Genomic DNA, 26,447 nt, shown 5'->3' on the forward strand with positions numbered 1-26,447 from the left:
TAGGTTACACCAGTTTACTTCACGGAACAACAACATCTGTTAGGGCTATGATTTCCATTTCATACCAACAAAAACAGTCTGTACAGAACACCCTAAGGCAACCACACCAAATGTGCAAATATATTTTAAAATGCAAGTCATTCCACAGTATTTGCAAGGTAGAGCTTTACAATAATGCAGGAACCTACCTCATTCCAGCTAAATTAATTCCCCTCTGCATGTACAACCAGCGCAGATACACAAGGCACAACTTAGTGTTGGTGCTAACGTCAGTAACACAGACCCTCAGAATTTATCTCAACACATTACAATAACATAGTGTCATGTCTGTAATTTACTACCGAATGAGGCATCAGCTCCTTTCTACAGTGTCACGAAGCATCACACTGGTAACATGTGCGTGTGGCCAGGACACACTGCTTCCTGAACTTAAAAAATAAAAGACTCTTGCTGCCTTATTTTAAAAAAATTACATATATGTATGTACACAGATAAACCCACAGCACACACAGGACACCTCCCATAACCCAACAAAAGGCCACTCCTTTTAGCAAAGCTTCCCATTACAGTATCTTATGTCAGAGTCGATTAAAAAGGACCTATTTTATTTACTACTGGGTTAGGTCAATCTTGCTACAAAAAGACACATTTGAAAGGGACGATTTTTCCTTCACGATAAAGACAATGCCTAATTTAGAAAGGCTTTCTCTTGAGATTGCACAGTGAAAGGTATTATTTAGTTAGATACAAAAGCCTGCAGCGCTTAAGGACGTTGTTTAAACCTACAACCCGCTGAAAACAGCAATGAGAGCCTCGGCTGGAGCACGACTCAGGCCCCCTCAAGCCCCATCCCAGCGCGCTCTGCTCTTCCATGCCCCATCCCTGAGAGTAGAGGTTGTGTCATGTTTGATTAAGTAAAGAAACTTACATTGACGAAAATGATACGTAAGGCTTTTTAAAAAATATGAAACAAACCCCATTTCATTTTAGTAAAAAAAAAAAAAAAGATAAATGTTCTTTACAAAGACCACTATTCATAGCATTTTTAAATACTTGTATCTCAATCAATTTTAATCCTCTTTTGTACTGAGTAATTTCTATTTTTTGCCATTCGTGTATCACTCATTTCCTCAGAGTCCATTATTTTATAATTTCTGTTAAAAAGGAGCATTTAATTGGTAACAGCGGAAACACACGTAGAAGTCAGGGAACACTGAAGGGAGACCCGCGCTCCCCGTGGTCGCGTGTCTCGCTGAGACCCCTGGCCGCCACCCAGGAAGGGCAGAGACACCCCCACAAGGAAGGGCAGCCGCAGTCCACGTCGCCTTCGTCGTCTCTGGTTCAGCCTTCCTGGCCAAAATCTTCTGAAAACTTCTTTAATTTCAACAGGTCGTGTGCGTTGACTGTGGGTTTGGTGCTCGACAGGGACCGCAACATGTCCGTCTGTCGGGAAGAAAGGGGGGTGTCGGTCCTGGACTCGATCCCGCGTTACCATCACCGTATCACAGGCTGCCGCCCTTGAACTCCTGCTCCCCTACACACAGCCCTGCCCGCGTCAGCCCGGCAGCTGCCCCCTGTCCCGACCGCGACCTCCGCAGCGCCTGCCTCCCACCAGAGGCAGCCAGGCCTCTCAGCACCAGGATCGAGACCCGCTCCGTGCGCGCCCCGTCCCTCTCCTGGCCTTACCGTTGTTTTCCTAGACGAGAGAGCGGGTTTCCAGGTGCTACCCCAAAGGAATACAGTCACTCACTTACACTTACGTGAAACAGGTTGTTATTTGATCAAACTCAGCTAATCAGAATTTTAAACTATTAGTTAAAATTAAAATAAAAATGATAAGGAAATAGGCTAATATTTGGTACTTGTTAAAAAATTAAGTTTTGGCCCTGGCTGGTGTGGCTCAGTGGATTGAGCACTGGCTGCGGACCAAAGGGTTGCCGGTTCGATTCCCAGTCAGGGAACATGCCTGGGTTGCAGGCCAGGTCCCCAGTGGGGGGGGTCACGTGAGAGGCAACCACACACTGATGTTTCTCCCCCTCTCTTTCTCCCTCCCTTCCCCTCTCTTTAAAAATAAATAAATAAAATGTTTTAAAAAATTAAGTTCTGGGCTACGGCTATTTCCTATAAAAAAGTATGAAAATCGTCAAAAGAACCAAGACTAATAAACAAATCAAGGATTGAAATAAAGAAAAAAGGGTTTCTGCATAACTTCTCAGATAAGCATTACAGGTAATTAACACATAAATATACCTACACACCCACACATATATTTATATACATACATATGGTTACATACATCTTTATATCAATGTTTACATATCATGCAAAAGTTTCTTCCCTGCAAGTTCTGTTCATCCTGACATAAAGCTCTTTGAAAATCTGTGACTGAAGATTTTAAAAACTGAGTATTTATCAACCAGAAAACATAAACATAACAAATGTACCTTTTCAATCACAGTAAGTTCCCTAAAAATTACATGCCTTACCAAATAAAGCCTTATGAATTATTTTAACTCCTTCAATATAAATAACAGGAATGTAACTTTTTATTATAAAAACTGTCTCACAATTTTTTCCAACACTGCATTAACTTTCTATAAAGCCTTGAGAAATAAAATAGAAAAACACCATTATGAATACTATGATACATGCAATAGGGTTTCTGGATATCTTACCTAATATGAGATCCAGAGGAAAAAATTTTCCACTAATCCTTTTTAATAAATCTTGATAATAATTTATGCAACCTATACGAACATTTTGGCAATAGTATCCCAACTACAAAACCTATAAGGTCAGAAACCTGTGTTTTTGAAAAACAGCTTATTCACTTTAAATTTTCTTCAAAGTCCAAGAAAATATTTTAAAGGTAATTTTTTAATCTTTTAAGTTCAATCAATTTTCCAACTTTTTAGGTGAGCAGATAGTATTAAATAAGTCGGACAGGCTAACATCTCCTAGTTAACGTTACGTAACCGAAAATTTTTACCTTTGATAAATCACAAAGTATAAGGCTTTAAACTTTTTCTTAAAATGAAACAAAAATGCCAAACCATGGAAACAATCGGCTCCAAGAGTTTGTCCCCGGGGACATCCACCCACGTCATTTCGATGGCGCCAGGGTCGCCCGGAGAGCAGGGCGTCAGCAGGTCGTCCACCATGGCGTCGGGGTCAGCGCGCGAGGGCCCCTGCACCTGGAACGAGGAGCAGAGTCTAGCGTCGTCATCGGAACCAATTAAATAAATGTTGGGGTCAGGCCATTCTCGGGAAACCTGAACTTACACTATCATTTCTTGTTTCATTAAAATATCTACTTCTGAAAATAGAAGAATATAAAACAAAAAGCGGTTATCTCTGGGGGCTGGGATAGATTCTGCTTGATTTTGATTTTCTTCCTCGATGCTTTTCTATGTTCTGAAATTTCCTACAATAATCTCAGGGAGAATATGAGTTAAAATTAAAAAAAAAAGAGTTTCCTGTGGCTACAATTTCCCTTCTTTTCCTAGTGCTTGTTAAGTGGAAATAATTCTCAAAACCAAAAATAGAAATAAGTATCCTCATTTATTGTCCGCCTTTCCTCACAAAAAATTTCAGCTGCAGGGATTTTTGTGTGTTCTGACTTCTGTGCTTTACAGCTGAACCTCCGGGCCAAGATGAGTCCTTTAGCTGTTTGCTACAGCAGCAGGCGGACTTGTCCTTGGAGGCCGAGAGAGGGACAAAGGACGGAGCTGTGGGGGGCGGACTGCGCAGGTGGTGACACGAAAGGCCTCCTCGTAGATGGTGACAGCCCACGTCACCTTCACGGCTAACAAGGGCCTGGCTTCAGGGTCACAGAAGCTGTCCCTGGCAGCATCAATGACACGTTGTGGGTGGGAAAGGAAATGGCAAAGGGAATTTGAGAGAAGGCGCTGTGGTTGTGGCGTAACTCGATCTAAGCTGACTGCACGTCTCTCAGCAATGAAACGGCTGAGGAAGAAGAGAACAGTAATATTTCCCAGGCTCTTCAGGTACCACGAAGGTGTGTTGTGACCGTTACTTCCTCCCAGCACCACTACAAAGTAGTGCTACCACCCCTGTTTCAGACATGATAAAAATGACCCTTAAACAGATAATGTAGTAATTTGCTCAAGAAGATATAACAAGAAAACTGTGGAGTCAGGATTAATATTCAGGTTTTAACCCACGTTCATACTTTAAAAAAACCCAGTTTTACTGCGGGATTGAGACACACATACGCATCTTAGTCACGACGTACCAGTCTTGTCACACACTGCGGGGCTATGTGCGCTGAGGGAGTTTCAGAACTGTCACATCTGTGTTCATGAGTGACGCTGGATACTGCTGTCCTCAGCAGAAGGGTCGGCCCACATCACCTAGTGCGCTGTTCCTCACACCGGACACCCCCAGGCCGGTCTTTTTACCCAGCCAGGCTGAACCTCTTCGTGCAGATACACAGCACACTGTGTGTGTGTGTGGGGGGGGGGGGCAGGCAGGAGAGCAGAATGGCTGAGCCCTCAGACTCTGCAGCCCACCCGACCCGGGGGACAATCACACCTCTGCCCCTCTCCAGCTGTACCTTGGCACCAGGTGTCAGCCTCCAGGTGCCAGTTTAATCATGCCGACACCTACGTGTCAGGCGCAGCATCAAGAGGTGCCTGCATGCACGTCTTCTGTGTGAAGCCCCAATGAACAAGCAGGAGAAAAGAGCACAGCGCCAGGCACGTCAGGCTTTACGATGCTGGCCATTCTTAGTTTCACTTTGTTAATGAGGCACGGGTACACCGGATTCTGCTCTGGGGTATCCCAGTTACACAGAGGTAACTAGAGATTTACGTTTCTACACTTACATCAAAGTAATAAGTGTTTCAGAAGTCACTGCATAGAAAATTTAAAACATGTATTTTAGGACTATTAATGATGGCTAATTAACAAACCTACGGAAAACCTTCTTTGCTATAGCATTTTCAGACCGCTGTCCCTGGGGTGACACTGGTTAGTAACGGCACCTCAGTGTCCAGTGTGCGGTGCCACGGCGCACCCCCCTTGCACTGACTGCACCAGGGTTCAGCAGCCGAAGTCAGGTCTCCTTCGAGAGCTCGTTTTCAGGGAAACAGAAGTAAGTCTGTTACGTAAGTCCACATATTTATCATACAAAACTACAGCCTTCCTAAAATTCTCCGAAGACAAAGCAACGATGGTCCGGAAACTGATTTCAAAACCCGAGAGCACGGGTGCAAGCCGCTCACCCTCCTGAAATGCGTGGCCGACTGCACTTTCCGGACGGGCTGCATGAGCGCGTCGCGCACGATGATGCTGATGTCGGCGCCCGAGTAGCCCTCGGTCCTCCGGCCCAGCTCCCGGAAGTCCGCCTCCGCCAGGCTGTTCTGCGTGGTCCCCAGGTGCAGCCGGAACATCGCGGCCCGCGCGTGCGCCTCCGGCAGAGGGATGTAGATCCGCTTCTCGAATCTTGGAATGAACGAAAATCCCAACGAGAATATTACTACGTATGCTTCAACTGAAAAGTAGGATATTTCCAAGGAGAAACAAGATATTTAGATATTCTCATTTCTACAAAGTTGAGTAAGTTAAATGGGCCCACATGTGTCAGAGTTAACTACATCTGTTTAGGTTAAATAGGGAAAATATTCAGAACACAAAACAAGTAAAACCGAAACAGCCAGGGAACTGGTTTGAAGAGGTTTAGTCTCTTCGCATGGCTTAGTCCCCCAGGATGACTCTCTCCCACAGAATCACACCCTGAACTCCTGATCAAAACATCAGTACAGCTGACAGTATGAAATTAGAGATGACAAAATAATTCTCTAAATTCAAAATAGGAAACTTACTGAAAATCTTTTAGAGTAAGCATGCATTACACAAAATGTCCACTTTATTACAATGCATATCCAGAACAAATAACTCTACTATGTCATAAATAAACACCATGTTGCATTTATTAACAAGAATTTTCCTTGGCCTCTCAGAATTTCAGCATTACAGACAGGGGGGAAGCAGTGAGGAGGGATTTAAGTGGTCTGTGAAGATGTTTTTTTTTCCTTCAGGTAATTCTCTGGCAATGAGAAGAATCTAAGGAGTCGGCATTATCTCTAGAGATGGGTTTGGAATTTAGCCATCTTCATAAGTAATCAGCACGTTTCCTTTGTTGGTACCGGATGGCACTCTAGCACCCTGGCAAGCCATCACATGGGTAAGAGAAAAGTGGCAAAAACAGAAGTATTAATTTTCACCCCTCAAAACCGACTGCAATAGAGGATTGTGAGGCAGTAAAACAACCATCAGAGTAGATGCCTTTCCTGCAGCTCGAGTTTCACATGCAATTTAAAAATTACAGACACACGTTTCCAACTAAAAATACGATCCTGGTTGTCGTCCTTCACCTTGTATGATTTTAATTTTGCTCAAAGGTGTGTGTGAAGGTTCTTCATGGAAACGTCACACTGTACGTGTGAAGTTCTGAAGCATCGGTGCCTGCGAGGCTTCATCAACACTCCGGGCAAGTGCCAGGTGTTACCTTCCCCAGCGTGGGAAGCTCCACCGCATGGCAGTCTCGCATCTTCAGCGGGGCAGACAGGCAAACAGACACCCGGATGCCTGCCTCTCTGTCCCCAGGGCAGGGGGCGACAGGGTCAGGGCACACTGACAAAGTGCTCCCAACGTATCAGAGTGACTCCGCCCCAGACGGGGTGGGAACTCTCACTCGCTCGTCGGAGCGGCAGATAAAAGTATTTCCTACGGCACCGTACCTTCGCCTGATGGCAGAGTCCAGAACCCAGGGGATGTTTGTAGCTCCCAGCACCAAAATTCCGTCGTTGTCCACACCGACCCCTGCATCAACACAGGTAATATTTTAGATAATTTGTCATTTTAGTGTTCATTAAGCCTCGTCTCTATGTTCTGTTAACAATGTGACGCTTTAACATCAAAGTACCTCATCTTGCAAGTCTCTCTCTGAAAAAAACAAAACAAAACAAACTGTATCCAATCAGATACCAAATAACTGAAACATGATGCAAATATTGCCAAGAACTGAGCCTCCTAGACTGTGGACAAATCCTATGAATATTGTTTTAAAATACTTCTCGAGAGACTGCACTTGAAGTCTGCACGTTCCTGTCCCTGACACCGTCCCCGGCGCGAGGAGCGCACGGATCTCTTTGCCGTCTGCGCCAGCACACCCCGCCGCCGGACGACCGCAGGGGATGGAAGACCCTCAGAGGGGGGCACGGCACAGTGGACAGTCGGCCGGAGCGAACGGATTCTGCTCGGATCTTTCCCACGACTGCTGGGGTAATTCCCACAAGCTGCGGTAACAACGGTCACGCAGCAGAAACCGCACGGGAGTCAGTGCGCCACCTTGCATTTGAACGAGGAACTCCGTCTTAATTCTGCGCGCCGCCTCGCTCTCGTTCTCGCTCCTCGAGCCACACAGCGAGTCGATCTCGTCAATGAAGATGATGGAAGGCTTGTTCTCTCTGGCAAGCTGGAACAAGTTCTTAACCAGCCTACAAATAAGTAAAAGCTTTCAGTTTCTAAAAAACAATAGAGGACACGACTTACTGAAAAGACAAAAACAAAACAATACACAATGTCACAGGAACTCTATAGATTAAAAAAAGCCTAGTCAGGTTTTGATCCAGGAAATAAGAATGCTACGAACAGATAATTCACTTGATGCTTTATTAAACTATACACATATTACCTTCCCCCATGCAATAAACTCCCAGCGAGGCACTGATTGGACAAGAGAAATGAACCCCTCCATCTTGTCACTTTTCTGAATGTCTGTTAATGATGTAAGAAACCTATTACTTTATAGAGTGAATAGCAACTGCCAGTCAAGGAACAACTGGAAGAAAACCAAACCGAACCCAACTTCTTACTTACTTTTCACTTTCACCCAGCCACTTAGAAACAAGGTGGGAGGAATGAATCGAAAAGAACGTGGAGTTGTTTGCTTCCGTGGCCACGGCTTTGGCTAAGTAGGACTTTCCCGTGCCGGGTGGTCCAAACAAGAGGATTCCCCTCCAGGGTGTTCTCTTGCCTGAAATGCGTGCGAACAATGACATGAGAATTTCCAGACTGCCGATTTCAGGTACCAGAGACACTGTCCATCCTGAAGAATACTGTGAGAGGTGTTCACTCTAAAGCTATCAGCAGAATCAAAAGTTTCAAATAAATCAAAGGCTAGTCTGAGATGTGTTTTATTGGCTCTTTTGAGAGACCACTCTGTCAAAAGTGTTCACATGAATACAATCCTTCCCACAGGAAGTTCACTGGCTTGCCCCTCCTCCACCCACCATGCAGAAGCCACAAAGCACAGAGAACCACGAACACACAAGCACTGCGGCCCTCCACGGGCTTACAGTCTGGTGGGAAAAAGAGTTCAGTGAGAGGGCGCTTCTGACCATCCACTATGCTCACTGCTTGATGTCAGACCACGGGGGGAAAGCAGCTGGAAATATTTTCCTTTAAACATGCATGAAGGAGGAATGAAACTAACAGTGTGGCTGAGCCCTTGTGAAGTTCTTCTACTTAACTCCTGATTCTACAAAGAAGCGCGGGTTACTTTTACAGGCAGCGCACTCTCATTCAAAGAGTTGGGCAGTGAGAGGGACTCTCCCCTAAACCCTAGTTTTCCCAAAATATAACATGTGACCAAATCAACTCTTTGTATCTCAATTCTGCTAATGAGAAATTATAATGCTGCCCAGAATAAATCAGGCTGGGTTACACATGACAATAAAGTAGCAAAAGCACACTGAAAAAAGCTGCTAAGTGCAAACTGTGGGTGCGCACAGAGTACACGCAAAAGAATAATGTGTAGACGACCAATGGCAAAAGCAAATACTGTTGCATTTATTGTCTCTAAAGCCTCAACCTCTCCTTGAACTCGGTTTCCCTGTTTTACATGTCGGCAGTCAGCCAGTGTCCCTTAAGCGTGCTCCCCATGCCACTGGCCGCATCAGAAGTGCTTTTAAGTGGTGTACAGACACTTCGTACTTAGGTGACTATCTTTTTCATGGGTATTAGACAAACACCAGTTTCTCCATTTATAGTGGACACAAAGCAGCTTTTAAAATAAAGTTACTAAGTAAAATAAGTGAGATGAACCCTGGCTGGCATAGCTCAGCAGATTGAGCACAGGCTGCAAACTAAAGGGTCACCAGTTCGATTCCCAGTCAGGGCACATGCCTGAGTTGCAGGCCAGGCCCCCAGTAGGGGGCCATGTGAGAGGCAACCGCACATTAATATTTCTCTCTCTCACTTTTTCCCTCCTTTCCCCTCTCTAAAAATAATAAATAAAATCTTTAAAAAGTGACATGAATTAAAAGTTCAAATATGGGCAAAACAATGTGTGGTATTTGGGGCTGGGAGAGTGACGGCCTCTTGGGAGGCAAGAGGCAGCCGGGATTTCGGGGTTACTGGCAGTATTTGCTGATCTGGTTGACGACTGTGCTGACTTTGTGATACTTTATGAAGCTGAACACTTAGGGTTTCTGCATGTGTCTGTGTATTTATGCTGTACTTTAATAAAGATTTGCTCTCAAAGTGAGTGATTTAAGGAAAAACATTTTTACATAATGGCACACGCATATGAAAAAATTCATGAAGATAATACATGAATGACTCGTGATTGAGAAACACTGGCATACGTAATATACAGTAAGGCCAACTCATCTGTATTTGCGTCTCTACGGGACTACGACGCCAACTTTTCTACCGCAGTTTCACGTTCCTGGAGCCAGGCTGCGAGGCGGACCTCGAAGCTGGGGGGACTGCGGTGGCCCACGTGCTCTTTACTCTTCCTCGCTGCTCTACATGGCCTCACTGTCAGGACCTGTGCAGCTGAGGCCAGCACCACAGATCTGCTCTCGACATACACCGGCCAGCTGGTAAGAGGGGAAAAACCCCAACTCTGTCTCACTGTTGGACTGCGGGTGTAGACAAATCACAAACACAGGCTGCCAGTCACAAAGAGGACGAGAAGGAATGGTCTGGCACAGACCCACCACCCGCTGCTGAGCTACAGCCCCAACTGCACCCAGGCAGCGGGCCAGCACCATGCTCCTCACAGTCCGACAGGCTGTCCCTCCGCCACTGAGGGATACACACGTCACCCGAAAACGGTAAATAATTCTTACTCCTCTTTTTAAGAAATAGAGATACTCCTATAAAACTAGTGCATGTCCATTAAAAAAACTCAGATGAAAGTCAAAAGGAAAAGTAAAACGACCCACCTCATTTACGTCAATCCACCCACACCCACCTCTCAGCATGCACATTCATGCCCCGAACACGGGATCATCTACACGTATTTCACAACTTGCTTTCTGACCTTTACAGCACAGGTGCACCCCCTCCTGTGGCAACCACGACCTCTGTCTGAGTTTTTGAACCCAGACGACGCACACCACGTGGCGAGCGCGCAATGCGGCACTGCCTGCCGGGGACACGCAGGGTGCTCTGCAGTGTGTGCATTAAAAGTACGCGCGCGGGTTTGTACACGCAATAAACCTCTCTGCATGAAGGTGTGGCGCTGCCTTAGAATTTACTTAAGGCAGTGACGCGGGCTGTGGCGGCAAAGGTTCGCGAGGATCCGCCTCAGTCGTCAACGCGGCTCTGGGAGACCGCCCAGACGGACCGCTCAACAGCCATCTCACCCGTGAAAAGGTGCGGGAACTTAATAGGCAGTATCACGGCCTCTTTCAGCGCTTCCTTGGCTCCTTCCAGACCAGCAACGTCGTTCCACTTCACGTTGGGCCGCTCCATAATGATGGCACCTACGAAGAATTACATCACCCTTAGATTGAGGAGGACTATTTCATCTGAGTTAAAAGACAACATGAAATAATGATGGAAAGAAACATACCATAAAACTGCCTGGGAACATTTGTGTACTAAAAACCTCTCTGACAGAGCGTGATGGCGAAGCAAGCAGCTGGGAGCAGGGCGCAGTGAGCAGGAGCCAGAGACCTGGGGCGGACGGCTAGCCGACCCGGTAAGTCACTTTCCGACGGCCGCCTCCCCACCGTGAAACAAAAACACTGCCACTGCCCGAACTACTCAGATGGGTCTGCGTAAGGGTCAGATGACGTAGTAACTATTAGAACGCTTGGAAAGGCTCCAACATTACATGACAGCACTAATTCTGGGGCACTGAAAGTACTTGTTCATTGGGGGTGGTTTCTCCTTTTAACCAAACAACAACAAAAAATGGTGATCTGATAATGCTCTGCTTTAGCCACAGAAAGAGAATACACTTCACCACAGTTCACTGAAGACAGACAGACAGATGGAGAGACAGAAGGGAAGAGGGATAGGAGGGGAAGGGAAGTAAGGGAAGAGGATGAGGAAGGAGAGAGAGAACAGGTACTCTTGTAGACTTGCAATATTTTTCCAAACTTTGCCAAATTTTCTGCTTGGCTTCTAAACAGACCTAGTTACAATATTTTTACATTAACAAAGTTATTTAAATAATTCAGTTTTTGAACATCATATATTCAAAAACCATAGCAATTGTTGCAATAAGAGTCCAAAGACTTCTTTTTTTCCCAAAGACTTCTTTTAATGTAGCTATCGGCAAAGCATTTTAGTTTATGCATGTCCAACTTTCCGGTACAGAAATTGCTCAACTACAGACTATTAAGCAGTCCGTTCCAAAGTGATGTGTAATTATTCAAGTGTAATAAAACACCATCACGGACACAGTCTACTGGTTACCTGTCAAATTATTCTTATGGGTATTCTTCTCATTAGGAAATACCTATTACTCTAAGAGGAGTTCTACTCTGCAACTTCCCTAAATTATGAAAATCTTTAGCTATATGTTAAAATTAAATAAAACCATAAACACAATTTTGCACCTAAAGTTCAGACTAAATATGAATTAAGAAAACCAATTCACTTGTTCTTTTCTACGTCCCATTCAGATTAGTAACCCTACCTGAGAAAACAGTTTAGGGCATCAGACAGGACTAGTTAAACAAAAGTGATTTTACTTTATATATCAGCATCATCCAGTCAACTAAAGTTTTTCTGCTATAAATTTTCTAAATATGTCAAAATTAATTGTCTTAACTAATACTTTTTATCTTAAAGTTTAAAGGTGGCTTTAGAATGTTCAGTGATAAAAGATTATTTAAATAAAAGTAATATTAATTATTAGACATTGCTTAATGGTTTGTCAAATTAAAGGGGGGAAGAATTATTGAAAAATGAAGGTCAAATAATTTGACTGTTTCCAATTACATAAATTTATGTAGCCTTGATTATACTACTTATTATACTAACTTGTGATTTAATCTCAAAAAGGCATTAATAGCAAATTTAGCTAACAGAAGCCTCAAATCATAACCTCTTTAATTTTAACAATCAAATATTATACTTCATGCCATTAACCTAAAACAGAAGTTAAAAATTTAAAAGGTTCAAGGAAAAAGACAGGAGTAAAAAAATATATTATACAATATTTTATTATATATTACATTATAGAAATCCATCAGCAAACCATTAAATTAAAAGATGGAAAAAAGAGTTCTCAGATATAAAAGACTAGGGCTCCTTTCATATTCCACATCTTAAAATTCCAAACAAATTTCTTCATTTAAATGTCTTAGGCATTTCTATTTTTATACACTTCTGGTCCTTCTCATTACTGATTTTTAAAGAAAAAACCCAGTTAAAAACTGAGTTGTATCACTTTAAAAATTAAAGATACAATCCAATTTTTCCCTGGTGGGTGGGTGGAGCTGGGGAGAGGGGAAGCAAACCAACTCCCCCCATCATCCCCCTGAAAAAAACAGACAGAAGAGCGCTTTTTGCCTCACAACTGAAATAAGGCCACTTGGCACGGACCACTGGGTTGTCCACCCAAACTCGCTGAGTCTGAAGTGTGAGTCCCCACTGCCCCGGGCAGAGGTGTGGTGGGGGGACTCAGTTCTGTCCTCGGACCACACCCACCACTGAAGTTCTGGGTTTGTAAACATATCCTCATTAACTGCAGTGCTGTTAAGACAATGTCCCTACAGGAGTCTCCTGTTGCTCCCAGTGAGGCTGGTGGGACAGAACACTCCAAAATGAAAAGCCCAGTGTGGCAAGGTCAAAGGTCTGGCCCAGCCAGACCTTTATGGTCTGTCATGTTCACTAACCTGACCCACCTACAGAATGCGAATCGGTCCCAGTCACGCACTCTATTTGGCAAGATGCAAATGAACAAAATGCATCAAATTCAACTTGAAAAACCATTAGCTAACATTTAAAAAAACAACCCGATCTCAGTAACTGAAGAAGCCTACAATTAGATAGGTTACTTTTTAGATATACAAAGCTACCATTTATTGAGTTCCCAGAACTTGTTAAGTACAATATTAGGCTGCTTTTACGTCGTCAGAAATCTTCGCTAGCCCTGAAAGGGAAATATTATTCGCTGCTCTTTCAGAGCTAGGGTCTCGGACTCCGAGACCCTGGGGAACTCGCCCAATGGTTAGGCAGAAGACTCGGGTGCTATGCAGATCTGAATGGAGCCAAAATCTACGCTCCCTCCATCATGCCCCTCGACCACAGTCCAGAAGAATGAAAGGATTTTTTTTTTTTCTGTGTGAGAGGTAAAAACAGGAAGTGGGAAGAGATAAATGGCAGTGCTGAAAGAGAATAAAAAAGGAGATGAGGAAGAGCAGGTAGGAGACATGAAATAAACTGTCAATGAAAAAGCTACAGCAACAGCAGTAAAAGCCAAGTGCAAGTTCTAGTTCATTCTGTTCCTCTGGCAGGGCAGCCTAACACCCTCCTATCTGGTCGTGTGCTACTAGTCTCAGTGGTCCCTTCTCTGACGGGGGCAAACGAGGCAAAAATGAGAGAGAATAGGTCAACTGACAGACTTTTTAAGGCAGATCAAAAAAAAATTTTACTGCATGGGAAAGAAAAAAAGACCAACACACTCATTAGAGACCCTAAAAAGAAAACACCATGAAAACCAGCATGTGACCCCTGGGAACTAAAGCCAGTTCTTGAACCTCATTTAGACACGGGGGAAAGAAAGCAATTTAAACAATTTACCATGAGTTTTTTAAAAATGAGATAGCAAGTTTAGAAATGAAATCTAAAGCAACCTTGAAGTTGATTCTGTAGTTTCTTTGTTTCGGGATCATCAGATTCTCCTTCCCCATCACTGTCATTCCTAATAAAAAGAATTTAATATATTCAAATGGTCACTCACTGCTATCAAAATAAGGAAAAATGAAGGAAAGATTAACTCGAAATATTTGTAAGTGGCAAAATAAGATATTCACATTAGAAGTTATGCTTATTTTATTATTCTAAAAATATATTAAATAGACTGTTACATAGCATATTATCCATCGACATGGCTTCACACACAGGACAAGGGCAAAAGACCAGAATGAAGTCAGGAACTAGCTCCCAATTCCCAAGACACACCTCGTGTTAATTCATACAGACGCATACCCCACACCTCGTCCAATAAAAGATTTCCGATGAGTTACAGGAGAGTTGTAAGCCACGATAAAAACCCCAGAATAATCGAGCGAACTATGTGTTACAACAAGAAGTCATAACCAGGAAGAAAAACCCCAGTACTCATTATTTAAGGTACGATGCTCTACAACCCTCAGTCTGGGGGACCCGAAGGATACATGAAGCTTCTGATGAAAACAAACAGCTCAAGAAACAAGCAGATCAACCCAGGCACTTCAAAACTAAGGATGTACTCTGAGGAAATAATTTAAAATGAGCTCGAGGGTTTGACTATATGGATAATGATGCCCACACTGTTTCCAACAGGAAACACTGGCACAATGTATGTTCAAATACAGGGATTAGCACATGAGAGAATACACTGCCATCTTAACAAAATGATGCTGTAGAACTAGCTCACTGGAAAGATGTTCATGATGCGATTTGAGTGAAAAAGTGATAAAGCAAAAAATAGGGCATTACATCATTTTTCAAACGCAAGCTATAAAGGCTGATACAAAGCCTGGCAGGTTTTATCCGCAAACGGTTGTCACGGGACGGAGAGGCTGCAAGGCCGAGGGGGCAAACCAGGCCACCCGACATGCACGCGAACCCCCTTCCACCGGGGCTTTCCGTGCGGGGAAGGCCGCGCTGCTCAACACGGCCCTTCCTGGGCTCCCCTGCAGTCAGGGCTCCACGGGAGACCCAGGTTTCCCCAGGAAGGAAGCAAGCCAGGCAGAGGAGATCTGCATGCGAGATCCCACCTGGGGCGGGAGCGCTGGCTTTGCCAAGGGGGCTGTGGCGGATCCCACCCCCACTCCCCGGCGGCTGAAGGGCTTGGCAGTTAGCTGGCAGCAGCGTGCCCCTGCTGGAGCTGGGCATTTCTCCTACACACATGGAACCGAAGCTCGATTCCCTGGCCCCCAACTCTGGGGGGTAGTACACTATAATAAACCCCACCCTGCTTCAGTCAGCCAAAGTGGGTCCCGCTGCTCAACTGAGAGCTGCGCCTCAGCGGAGAGCACTGTGGGGCGCTCAGGCGAGGCCGGGAGAGCCTCCGCCCTCAGACAGGAGGGGACGATCTGCTGGCCGGGCAGCTTCCGGGGGGCTGGGGGCCCAGGCTCTGGTGGGCAACTAACTCTTCCCAAGAGTTTCACTCAAAGTGTGGGGTCCCAGTCTTCCAACAAATGCCCCACCTTTTCTAAAAGAAGGCTGATGAAGTTGAAGGTCACTAACCCACAGGATGAGCTGGGGCCTGATTTTCCTCATGTCAGGGCTGCAGCTGCAGAAGGTAAAAACACTCTTCGGGGTCACGGGAACCCCTGCTTCCCGGAACCACGCTTGAACAGAGAATACGAAACCCTGAGCTTACTCCTTTCTTCCGACTCTGCCATGTAGTCTGAAGCAGCCAGTTAACTCTAGTTCTCCTGTTGCCCACGTCCTTCAAACTGGCCTGCGGGAGTGGCCGCCAAGCCCCCACGGCACTGCCCTCAAGGTGCACCACTCCCGGTGGCCACGGGGGCTGGCTAGGTCGCGCGTGCCCCTACATCCCATGAACTGTGAGCGTCACATGCTCTAAGCTAACCAGAACCTCCTGCCCTCAAACCCAACAGGCCCAACAACTCCATCCCGAACCTCATTTTCTCAGAGCGTGGTGTCGTCTGGAACCACTTCCGGCACCGATTAATGGAACCAACGGTCCGAGGATCCGCGCAGAATGTGTTCCCTGCTCGGCACGGAGCTTGGCACGAGCACGCTGAACAGCGAACTCTGCGTCTGCAAGTGACACCTCTCCCCTCTGGGGAGACCGTCCAAAACTGGGTTTTGATGTTTATAAACTATGCCGTGTTGATTTCTTCACAATGACAAGGTAAAAGCAAATCCACATCAAACAACTTTACATAAGATGTCCAAAAAATGATTTACATTACCGGAGTCCTTTTTCATTTTGTCCACGTGGGTATTAGTACTACTAATCAAAGATTTGACTCCCAGACCACTCCTGTCATTTTAAACTTCACCGTTACACAACGGCCTCGAGAACTGAGTACCAACCCACAAATGTTGGCCCTGCCACTGCCCAGTGGTCAGGAGAGTCACGGGAGTTACACCAGCCCCTGCGCTGGGCAGCGTAGGGGCTGGGAACGCTCCTCTGTAGAGGACCAGGCAGTAGACATTCTAGGTTTCGTGGGTCATTCAGTCTCTGCTGCAACTACTCAACCTTGTTAGCCTTGTAGGTACAGCACAAGAGCAGCCACAGACAATACGTAAATGAATGGGTGTGGTTCTGTTCCAGTAAAACTTTATCTACAAAAAGAGGCTAAAGGACAGAGGGAGTGTAGAGGGACTAAATGGTAACAGAGAAAAAATACAATTAAAGAACAAAAACACAGGCTGCAGGTCGCATTTGGCCCATGAGCCACGGCCCACCAACACCTAGTTTAGACAGAATTCATTTGACAAACAAAACTCAAGGTTATCTTTTAATCAAAGATAAATGTTTTTTAATCTCTAAAATACATACCCCTTCTCATCAGCTGGACTCGGCTGCCCCTCTTTCACTGGCTTCTGTGGTTTTTTCTCTTTATTTTTCAGGTAATCCTTTAGTTTCTCTGCTCGGTCAAGATACTCCGTACACTTGGCCCTGATACTCTGCTTGGCTTTCTCCCCCTGCGCCTCATCTGTTGAAGGGAAACGGGGAGAGTCTCCCATCAGTGCCCCCTCCAGGCGCGTTCAGGCTCTTCCGTACACTTGCAAACAAGGAAACCCTATTTTGTGGGGAGGAAGACCATCTCTGGCTCACCGTAACCAAGGATTATCAATTCTCTTCTAGTCCTTCTCAGGCTGGGGGGTTTGATTCAGAAAGAGATCTGAGCAAGGCCCTAGGCCATTTTTAATTTAATGCTTGGAGTAAGAAATCAGTCGGTATTCCTGTGGGTTTCATACTCTTCCTTCACATTCTGTGCGGAGAGTTGGAAGCTGCTTGTCTCACACAGAACCAATTTATAAGACAAACAGAAATGAAGCACTAGGACCCATTCCCATGAATGCCCACACTTCAGAGTGAGCTGCATTTCGGAGCACGAGCAGTGACCGGACCCCTCAGCACAGTGCACGGCAGGTCCCCAACAGCAGAGCTGCCCGAGGAGCAGACCTCGGCCCCGCACGCGGCGCGGGCTGAGCCCTGCGTGCTCCACGTTACACTTCACTCTTAGTTTCACTGTAATTCGGCAGAAAAATCTCAGAACTCAAGTGGGAGAGCTCAAAGGAAAATGCTAAACTGGCCAATTACTTAAGTTTTTTATTTGAAAATAACTTAAAAGTTTACCAGAAAGATGTCTTTTTTAACGTCTTATTTCCCCCAAGTTCAGCATTAGGCTTAAGATACACGAAGGCGGGAATTTGTACCCCTTTTCCCCTCACTGCTATATCCCAGTGCCTAGAGCAGAGCCTGGCACATGGTGAACATCCGAGAACTGAAAAATACACGAAAAAAAGTTTCCCAACCCACCTGTAAATCACAGAGATGCTCAGAATATGAGTAGGTTCAGATCACGTAATCGGGGTACATCAAATAAAAACATGTTTCCACCGACTACATGACGTTTTCGTACGTTCAGTTAGCAAAGTGATAACCGGAAGAGCTGGGCACACGTTAGCTGAGTCCCTACAGCCTGTCTAGAACGCCAGTGGGATTTTTTTTTTTATATACGTTGATGGTTTAGAATTTCCTGGCACTGTATTGCAATTTTCACAAATATTAAACAGAATTTTTCTTTTAGCGTTTTTAAACAGAAACGCCAACGACGGCCTTACATTTGACCACGTGCAGAAAGTACTGCACAGCGTGCTGGTAGAGCTGCAGGGCCTCCTCGTAGTTCCCGGCTTTGTCCTCCTGCGCGGCCTTGCTCGCCAGGTCTATGGCCTTCTGTGTGGAGAGAAGCGGGATCACACCGTCAGAACCTCACCACCACGGTCGCCACGTCCAAACCACGCAATCAAAATCAAACCATCAAAACACGTCTGTCCGTCGACGGCTGTGTGGTACACAAGCGGGGGTACACCTGCACCATGGGGTACTAGCACCGCAAAGGAAGGAGCTCTTTTTTTTTAATAAAAGATTTCATTTATTTATTTCCCAGGCACGTGCCCTAACTGGGAATCAAACCTGTGACCCTTTGGTTCGCAGGCCAGTGCTCCATCCACTGAGCCACACCAGCCAGAGACAAAGGTAGGTACTCTTGATACCGGGCTGGGATGGCGGGGCTCAGGGGAGGAAGAGGTGATCCTGGTCATGAAAGGTGGGGGAGGGGAGGGGAGGGAAGGAGCGGCCGGATGGAAGGAACTGTCCTGCGTGGGGACTGCAGTCGCAGACACCCGTAGCTGCAGGTGCCAGAGTCTGGCCCACACACAGACGCACACCGGCACAAGTGAAACCGGGAAACCGGAACACGGGCGGTGGGCTGTACCAGCGCGACCGTGCTGGCTGTGACCCAGTACTGCAGCCTGGCGAGCGGCCACCACGCGAGGCCACGGGGTCGAGCGTACACCGGATCTGTCTGTTATTTCTCACAACTGCGTGTGGATCTATAATTATGTCAAAATGAAGTTTTCATTAAACAACCATCTTTAACTTTTAAAAAACATATACATACAAGTGAAAAACAATCATGGTTTATTAAAACATTCCAACGGGACTAATTTAGGTAGTAAAATTGTATTCAACAGAAGAGCAAGCCAGGAGGATAAAAATGACCATGGTTACACTCCGTTAGAAATAAGCATGTAATTGGGGTAAGAAGAAATTACTCAACCCCCAAACCAATCACAGGCGAGAACGTTCGGTCCCTCTGGGGGCAGTCACTCGGGGACTGCACTGGGAAGGGAAGGAGGAACACCGTAAACCGGAGAAGAGGCCCTCACTGGGCACGGCACCCCGCGCTACAGCAGGAGGGAAGCGCGACAATCACATGCTCTAGAGCTGAGAAGTCATGCGCTTCAGAGCTCAACGAACATGAACCTAAAGCTGAATTTTGAGAAGTCTGGCCAACGCCTCTAAAGTGGAATCGGAGCAGGCGGTCACCTGGGGCCCGCTCACGTAAAAATGCGCCACAGAAAGAAGTTCTGTCCTGTCCGACTGTCATCTCCTCCTCGTTCCATTTTGAACGACTGTGCCGCTCACCAGTTCAGCCAGGCAACCCCTCCTGCACGGTCAGCCCTCCTGTAGGCACCGCGTTAACCTCGGTCACAGGGAAACGCTTACAATCGGTGTTTTTAATCTAACTCCAAAACAGGGAGCAGTGGCTTCACCCCAGCCCTTCTCTGGTGATGGACAGGTACCCGCACTGTCCAGTGGAGGGACCGCCAGCCGCATGTGGCTCTCCAGCACTGTGGTGGGTGTGGCTGCGGGCTGACAAGCGCAATTTAAAGAGCCCCATGTAGCGACTGCTCTGGACACCACGTGCTAAACCTTTAATCAAGGAGATAAGCTGAGGCTACGCATCTGTTTTCCCTGCCGGACGCCCCAATCCACCCTCGTTTCTGTGAGCACGTTTCACGTGAAGTGAGGTGAGGCGAGGTGTCTGGTGTGGTTTGGGGGTCCGAACGACTGTCTCAGAGGATCATCTTCTTCGCTCCCACTCTGGTTCGCTCCACGATCACATGTGTCCACACGGCCACCCCGTCTCCTCGGGGGCCAGCCTGCTCCCTCACTTGACACCCTGGAGTCCACACAGCAGCCAGCGCAGGGCACCCTCAGCTGAATCTCCCGCCGTGAACAAGAACACCCACGTGCTGGGTCGTGACCCAAGACCTTAGAGGACCTGGGACTGGCTCCATCTGCCCCCCCGCCCCCCCGGCCCCGCAGCCCTGTGGTCCTCCCTCACTCCGCAGCCCGTGCACCGTGGAGCCCTCCGCCCAGAACACTCTGCCCTGCTCTCCCCCGCCAATGGACACCCGAGGGTCTCTTGTCGGCCACGGTTCCAACGGCAGTCCCCAGAGAGGCCCTCAAGGCCCTCGCTGATCTCCCGTTCCAAAGGCACACTGCACCCCGCCGCCAGCTCTCCTCTCGCCCCCGCACGCCCACCCCGCCGTCGTGTCTGGCGCTACACGCACTGTCCCCTCGCTCGCTGGCCGTCTGTCTCCGGGGGAGGGACAGTGAGCTCCGTGAGGACGGGGACCTTGCCTGGCGCTCTGCGTCATCCCTGCAGAGCCCAGACAGTGCGTGGCACACGTGGTGCTCGAGACAATTACTGAACAAATGAAAAACCGCCCCCATCGCTTTGCCATAGCCCTCCTCTCAGCATTCCGCCTCTGTCACCTCCAACGACCGTCTCTCTGCCCACTGGACACTTCCATCAGCATGTGTAACAGCCTCCTTCAGAAATCCTGCCTAGGCACTGCCACACCCTTCGGCTCAGTTCTGTTTCTCTGCAACCGTTCAGAGCCGAAACCGCACCAAAGCAGCCTCTTCCAGCTCCTCTCCCCACAACGTACCCTGCAGCTAGCCCACCTGGGCCTTTCTGTCCCTCATCGCTTCAGCACAGCGGCTCAGACCAGGCTCTCTCTGATGCCACATCCAAAGGCCGGCTCCAATTTCATCGTGATGGCTTGACAACATTCTGTGATATCTCCTCCACTCCCCAGCTGAACAACTGCCCCCCGCTGAGCGCCGCAGCACCATCCCCCCCACCTCTCTGCCGCGCCTGCTCCGTCTGCTTTGCCGATTCTTCCTCCGGCACCCCATGCTGAACTGTTAGGGTGTTTCGGGGTTTGGGTGGGGGAGAGTCACTTCTTTCTGATCGATCCTTGCGTAATCTATTTTTGATGATTTAAGCTGATTATCTTTATGCTGATGACTCCTAGGTTTATTCAATTTTAAAACCATCACCCGTTCATTTAAAACCCTGCCAGCGGCTCACTCCTATGTGTGTGGGGAGTGGGGGTGGGGTCGTTTCTGCCCGTCTCCTTCCACTGGGAGGCAAACGCCCTGAGGAGGGGAGGCACGCCTGCGGAACCCACTCTCTCACACCCCAGAGCCCGCCGGCACAGGGGCTGGCACCGGACTGCACGAATACCCGACCCCAGGCTGAGTCAGGACCTCGTCATCCACCCTGATGCGGAAGGGCTGGGGACACCCAGGACTGTCCTTTCCAGATCGGGAGACTGCGCCACATCCACACCGGAACAGCCTGGGGAGCCGGGAAATTCACCTCTCTCGGGGGGAGGGGAGGAAGGATGCCCCAGCCCTTGTCTGTCAGAGCCCGTTCTTTCCCCGTGCTCTTGAGCCCATGCCCACCTTCCCTTCGGGGCACTCATCCCGCCAGTCAGACGCCACCCTACTGTCCCCCCCACCGAAGTTCTCCCCTCTGGTGGGGCCTCCCTCAGTGTACAATGGTGTGCAAACCCCACCTTGGACTGCTGTCTGCAAACAGGCCAAGGACACCACTCCCCAGGGCCTGGGTTCCCCTCCGGCTCCCACCTTACTGCCTGTTCACCCCCGCCGCAGAGCCCCAACGGGAACCCCAGGTCCATCCCGGTTTCTCGACTCCTCCCGTGTCGATGCCTCCTGCTCCCCGGGCGCCCAACCTCCCTGTCACAGACCGCCCTCTCCACAGTAACAACCGACCCCAGGACACGCCGCTGCTCTGGCTCGCGTGGCACCGTTCTCTCCTGGCTTCACTCTTGACTGCGTGACGGTCCTCTCTCTGGCTCCCTTTCCTCTCTCCTTACATGCCCCCTACTCCCCAGGGTTTCCACCCTGGCCCTTGTTTTCCTCCTTCTATAAGGATGCACACACCCTCGGCTACCATCTGCATGCCAGTAACTCCCCAACTCCCTCTCTCTCTAGTCCTACACATTCGCATCCAACTGCTCACTGGACACTTCCTCTCGGCTGTCCCCACAGGCACTTCGGACTCCAGGAGTTCAGGACCACCCTGGCCCCAAATATGGCCCTCGTTTTGTAATCCCAGAACCAAGTCCTCCCCGCTCCGATAGCCAACCAGGACTCTGGAAGAGGAGCCAGACTCCCCCTCCTCCCTCACTTTCTAAATGCAGATCCAAGCCTAACTATTCTCCTCTTCAGCTGGGGTCTGATCACTCCCTTCTTCACTCCGACAGGGGCGATCCTACTTTGGGCCCCGCCGTCTCCCATCACACAGAACCCTGCCCGCTTGGTCTCCCCGCTCCAGGCTTTCCACCAGTCAAGCTGTTCCCTGGACACGTGGTGGTTTCGTTCTAAAACAGAAACCCAAGCACATTGCCGTCTGCGACTCCCATCCAGACCTGGAGGAGAACGAGTCATGTCTGTGACATGGCCTATCCAGCTCGTCTTCCCAGCTTGCACACTCGTTCCAGCCACACCAAACCCCGGGGACAACCCGGCCACTCAGACGCCATGCCTCAGTGTCCCCACCACCTGGAACGCCGGCTCCCACTGTCTGCCCGTAACGCTGCAGCTGCTGCTGGGCCAGCGCAGTCCTGGTCCTCCTGCGGCCAAGCCCCTCCCAGCACCCTCGGGGGGCCTATTCCTGTGCCTCCTCTGGGTTTCCACCGCCCCTGGACACACTTCCGGCGATCACAGAGTATCCTGCCGGTCACTCCACATGTCTGTTTTCACACCAAAATAGAAGCCCTTGGACGTCAAGAATAACATTATTTCTTTTACGATTCCCCAAGACTTAGCAAGATGCACCGCACAGTAGACACTCCAAAAAATTCAGTTCCAAGTAAGCTTTAAGTTCTACGCATACTGCATCACTTGCAATTCTCCCAACCCTCTGCAAGGTTCATTCCATTTCTAAATTGAGGATATGTTGTTTTTCTCTATCTGGAATGAGTCCCCCTTTCTTGTCCAAGGATGCATAATCTTGTAGCGAAAAGAGCAGAAGTTGTAGGCACAAAGTCCTGGATTCAAAACTATCTTCGACATTAACTAACTGTATGTCTATGAGAAAATTTAACCTAAATAAGCTTCAATTTCTTACTGCAAAACTGAAATAATATTTACCTTAAAGAGCTGTTTTGAGGATTAAATAAAATCACATCAAACAACAGGTGGACAATTAGCGTCAGCACCTTTCACTGTATAAACTAAGCTCACAATCCTTCCTCTGTGGGATGTTTCTCATTTTTCCTGGGAGAGTTAGACATACCCCTCCTTCCTCCCCCCCCCCACCACCACTACCCTCTAATTCTATTTATTGTATTATTTTATAATTTTCATTTTTAGTTATCTGCATCCCTCCATTAGATTACAAGTAACTGGATACAGGGATTTTTTGCCTCATTTGGTGGAAAAATATTTGTTATCTAAGTATTTTTCATCCTGTTTCCTAGGTTAGAAGGGTGAATGAGAAAGTGCATCTGTGAATCAACCACTAACAGAATTTAACTCAGTATCTCTCCCTGTTTAACAGTGGAAACTATGCCTTTAATGTGGGTCAACCTCTAGCTGACTCAAGAACACACAGTAATGCAGTTCAAATATAATGCAAACTGATCATAAAGCAAATATGCATATCTTCCAAAAGAGAAGCTGTATCAATAAATGGACTAGAATCACGTTGCAGAATGCCCAAGTCACATGCAAAGTCTGACAAGCGAAGAGCTGCTGGAGTAAAACTAGGTAACTGACAAACCAAAAAGGATGATGACAAGATGGGTGTTTCAAAAGAATCCACCTTCAATATTCAAAGAACAAGACCTTTACGGAATCACCAATAATTTTTCCAAGTACGTTTACCAAAAGAGCCTTTCTGAACAGGGCTACAAAAAACTACCATTAAGTGAAGGCTGTTGTTTCGGTTTAATGCAATCTTGTTGGAAAAGATTTCAATGGGTCTACTCTCCGAGGTCTTCCTTCAGGGTCAATGGTCCCCAGTGAAGCAGGCCCTCCTTATCCTTGGTGCTGATGCCACGTGCTCAGGAAATGCCCACTCAGCCAGCTACTAACTGCAAGACCAAGACGAGGAATCTTCACAGGTATTTCCCTTTACTCCTAAGTCTGAACTGACCCCATGGACTGGGCGTCAAGTCATATTCTGAACCCCACTGAACCCCAAGTCACATTCTAAACCCCAATGAAGCCCCAGATCCATTCTGAGGATGGGAGATACTTTCAGAAATTTCTCAATGCCCACTCCACAGAAGTCTAACAATTAAGTCTAAAATTTTAGGACTCTACGGTCTGTGTGCAAAGTAGTGTGCTGACTGCGGTGGCAGTAGGGAGGTGGGGCCACAGAGTAAGTTAAATAACATTCCCTGATCTCCCACATCACATTTTGGGAGCCATAGAGGAGTGTGAGCACACGCATCTCTATGCTCAATGAACCCACGGATTCTCCAGGGTCCAAGACTGTGCTCGCGCTTCCATTCACTTGACAGCTTTAGAGGGGCTTGCAGTGCCAGCCTGAGAGACTGGGCGAGCACTGGGACCAGCCTATTTTCAGAGCGGTGCTTTGCAACGTTACTTGCTTTCCACTCTCTCACACTGATGAAGGGTCTGGTCACAGCTCTGCCCAGTTCGGTTCAAATTCGGCTGATTTGAAGGAAAAAAAAGAAAAGCCTCCACAGAAGTCAAGATCTCAGAAAGTCAGTGGGATCGGGAGACCCCGGAAGCTGGAGGAAGGCACCGGGCGCGCCCACCTGCGGCAGGACCCCCCCCTCGCCCGCCCGGCCCCGGGGGCGCGGCCGCTCCCTCCCACCTCCCCGCCCCCCGGCCCCAGCCCCCGCCCGGCGCCTCCCCTCGGCTCCGGCCCTCCAGGCGGAGGGACGACAGTGATACCTGGAGGTTAGACGAGGTGGATGCCATGGCGGAGCCCCGAAGCGGTTCTTCGGGGAGGAACGAGGGCACTGGACCAACAGCGGCGACGTCGAGTCGCGCCTGGGGTAGCCCCAAACGTGCGCAGGCTGGTGGGTCTCGGACCTCTAGCAGCGGCCTCCCTTCCGGAACGTGTCCAAAAACCACACGGAGCTCTAAAGGCCGCCAGACCCTCCCCGCAAAACTTCCGCAATCCTGAGCCCCTCTGGGATCTCAGGATCCCGCCTCCGACCCGTACTTCCGCTTTCGTCATCAGCATGCGCACTACCCAGGTCTCAGTCCGGGCCTCGTCGCTGCCTGGGGCCTCGCGAGGCTGGGAGAGGAATTCCCGGACCCCGCCGAGGTTTGGACCGCCTCTCGCCGAGAACAGTTCTCTTTTCTTCCTTTTAGCGGAAGTTTTGTGCTTTTAAGATGAGTTGTTGACTCTGGGTCTTCTCACTCTTGGATCCTGCTCTGTCACTCTAACGCATTGAGTTGAAAACAGTCAGCCCGTCTCCGAGGCCCGCCGGCCGTGGACGTCGGGCCCCGGACCTGCCCCGTTTACGCTGTCTCCTCCGCTGTGAAACGGGGGCGATTGCAGGGCTGTGCAGGAGAAGAGGCGTGCTCGGGCGGGCGCAGAGCGCGGCCCAGGGCGAGTGTTAAGATCCGAGCGCCCCCGGTTACTGCTCTCATTCGCACTTCACCCACCAAGCGTGTTTCAGATGATTACCGTCGCGGTGCTAGAGGCCTTGAGCTCCCTGGTGTGTGTACGGCCGCTGTCCCCAGCAGCCCGCAGCCTGGCGAACACAAGTCTTGTGGAACTGGTAGACCGGATGCGGTTTATGTAACAGGAAGGTTGATGGCTGGACAGGTTAAGCGCTTTATATGAGGTCACACAAGCGAGGGGGTTAGGGCAGAGCTGACACCTTGCCTCCGCCTTTCTGTTGTTTGCAGTCACAACCCTCTTTTTCTTCTTCCTTTCATCGTTAAGTGTGTCGGTTCAAAACCAGGCACCCCGAGATGTGTCTCTGGTGTGCAGACTGAGCTAAAGGCAACTTCAATCGCAGGCTCAAGAGAAACCTCCACCCATCCCTTAACTATCTGGAAGAACTTGAACTAGGGGCCTGTTCTTACCATCCTGTACTGACCCTTT

The 26,447-nt window shown here is 48.2% G+C and overlaps 1 protein-coding gene across 1 annotated transcript; it reads right to left on the minus strand.

Annotated features, from left to right (window-relative positions):
* VPS4B (vacuolar protein sorting 4 homolog B) lies at positions 1-26,134 on the minus strand. The gene is made up of 11 exons (XM_045850040.1): positions 25,280-26,134; positions 18,310-18,421; positions 17,018-17,174; positions 14,130-14,197; positions 10,683-10,802; positions 7,906-8,062; positions 7,375-7,523; positions 6,765-6,846; positions 5,247-5,466; positions 3,054-3,194; positions 1-1,443 (listed from the first exon to the last, which is right to left on the minus strand). The coding sequence occupies exons 1-11, from the start codon at positions 25,304-25,306 to the stop codon at positions 1,342-1,344; spliced, it is 1,335 nt and encodes a 444-aa protein (XP_045705996.1). The 5' UTR covers positions 25,307-26,134; the 3' UTR covers positions 1-1,341.
* Positions 26,135-26,447: the final 313 nt, after the last annotated feature.

Source organism: Phyllostomus hastatus, unplaced genomic scaffold (assembly GCF_019186645.2).
Source record: "Phyllostomus hastatus isolate PE091 unplaced genomic scaffold, TTU_PhHast_1.1 phas_contig_80, whole genome shotgun sequence".
NCBI classification, from domain to species: domain Eukaryota; kingdom Metazoa; phylum Chordata; class Mammalia; order Chiroptera; family Phyllostomidae; genus Phyllostomus; species Phyllostomus hastatus.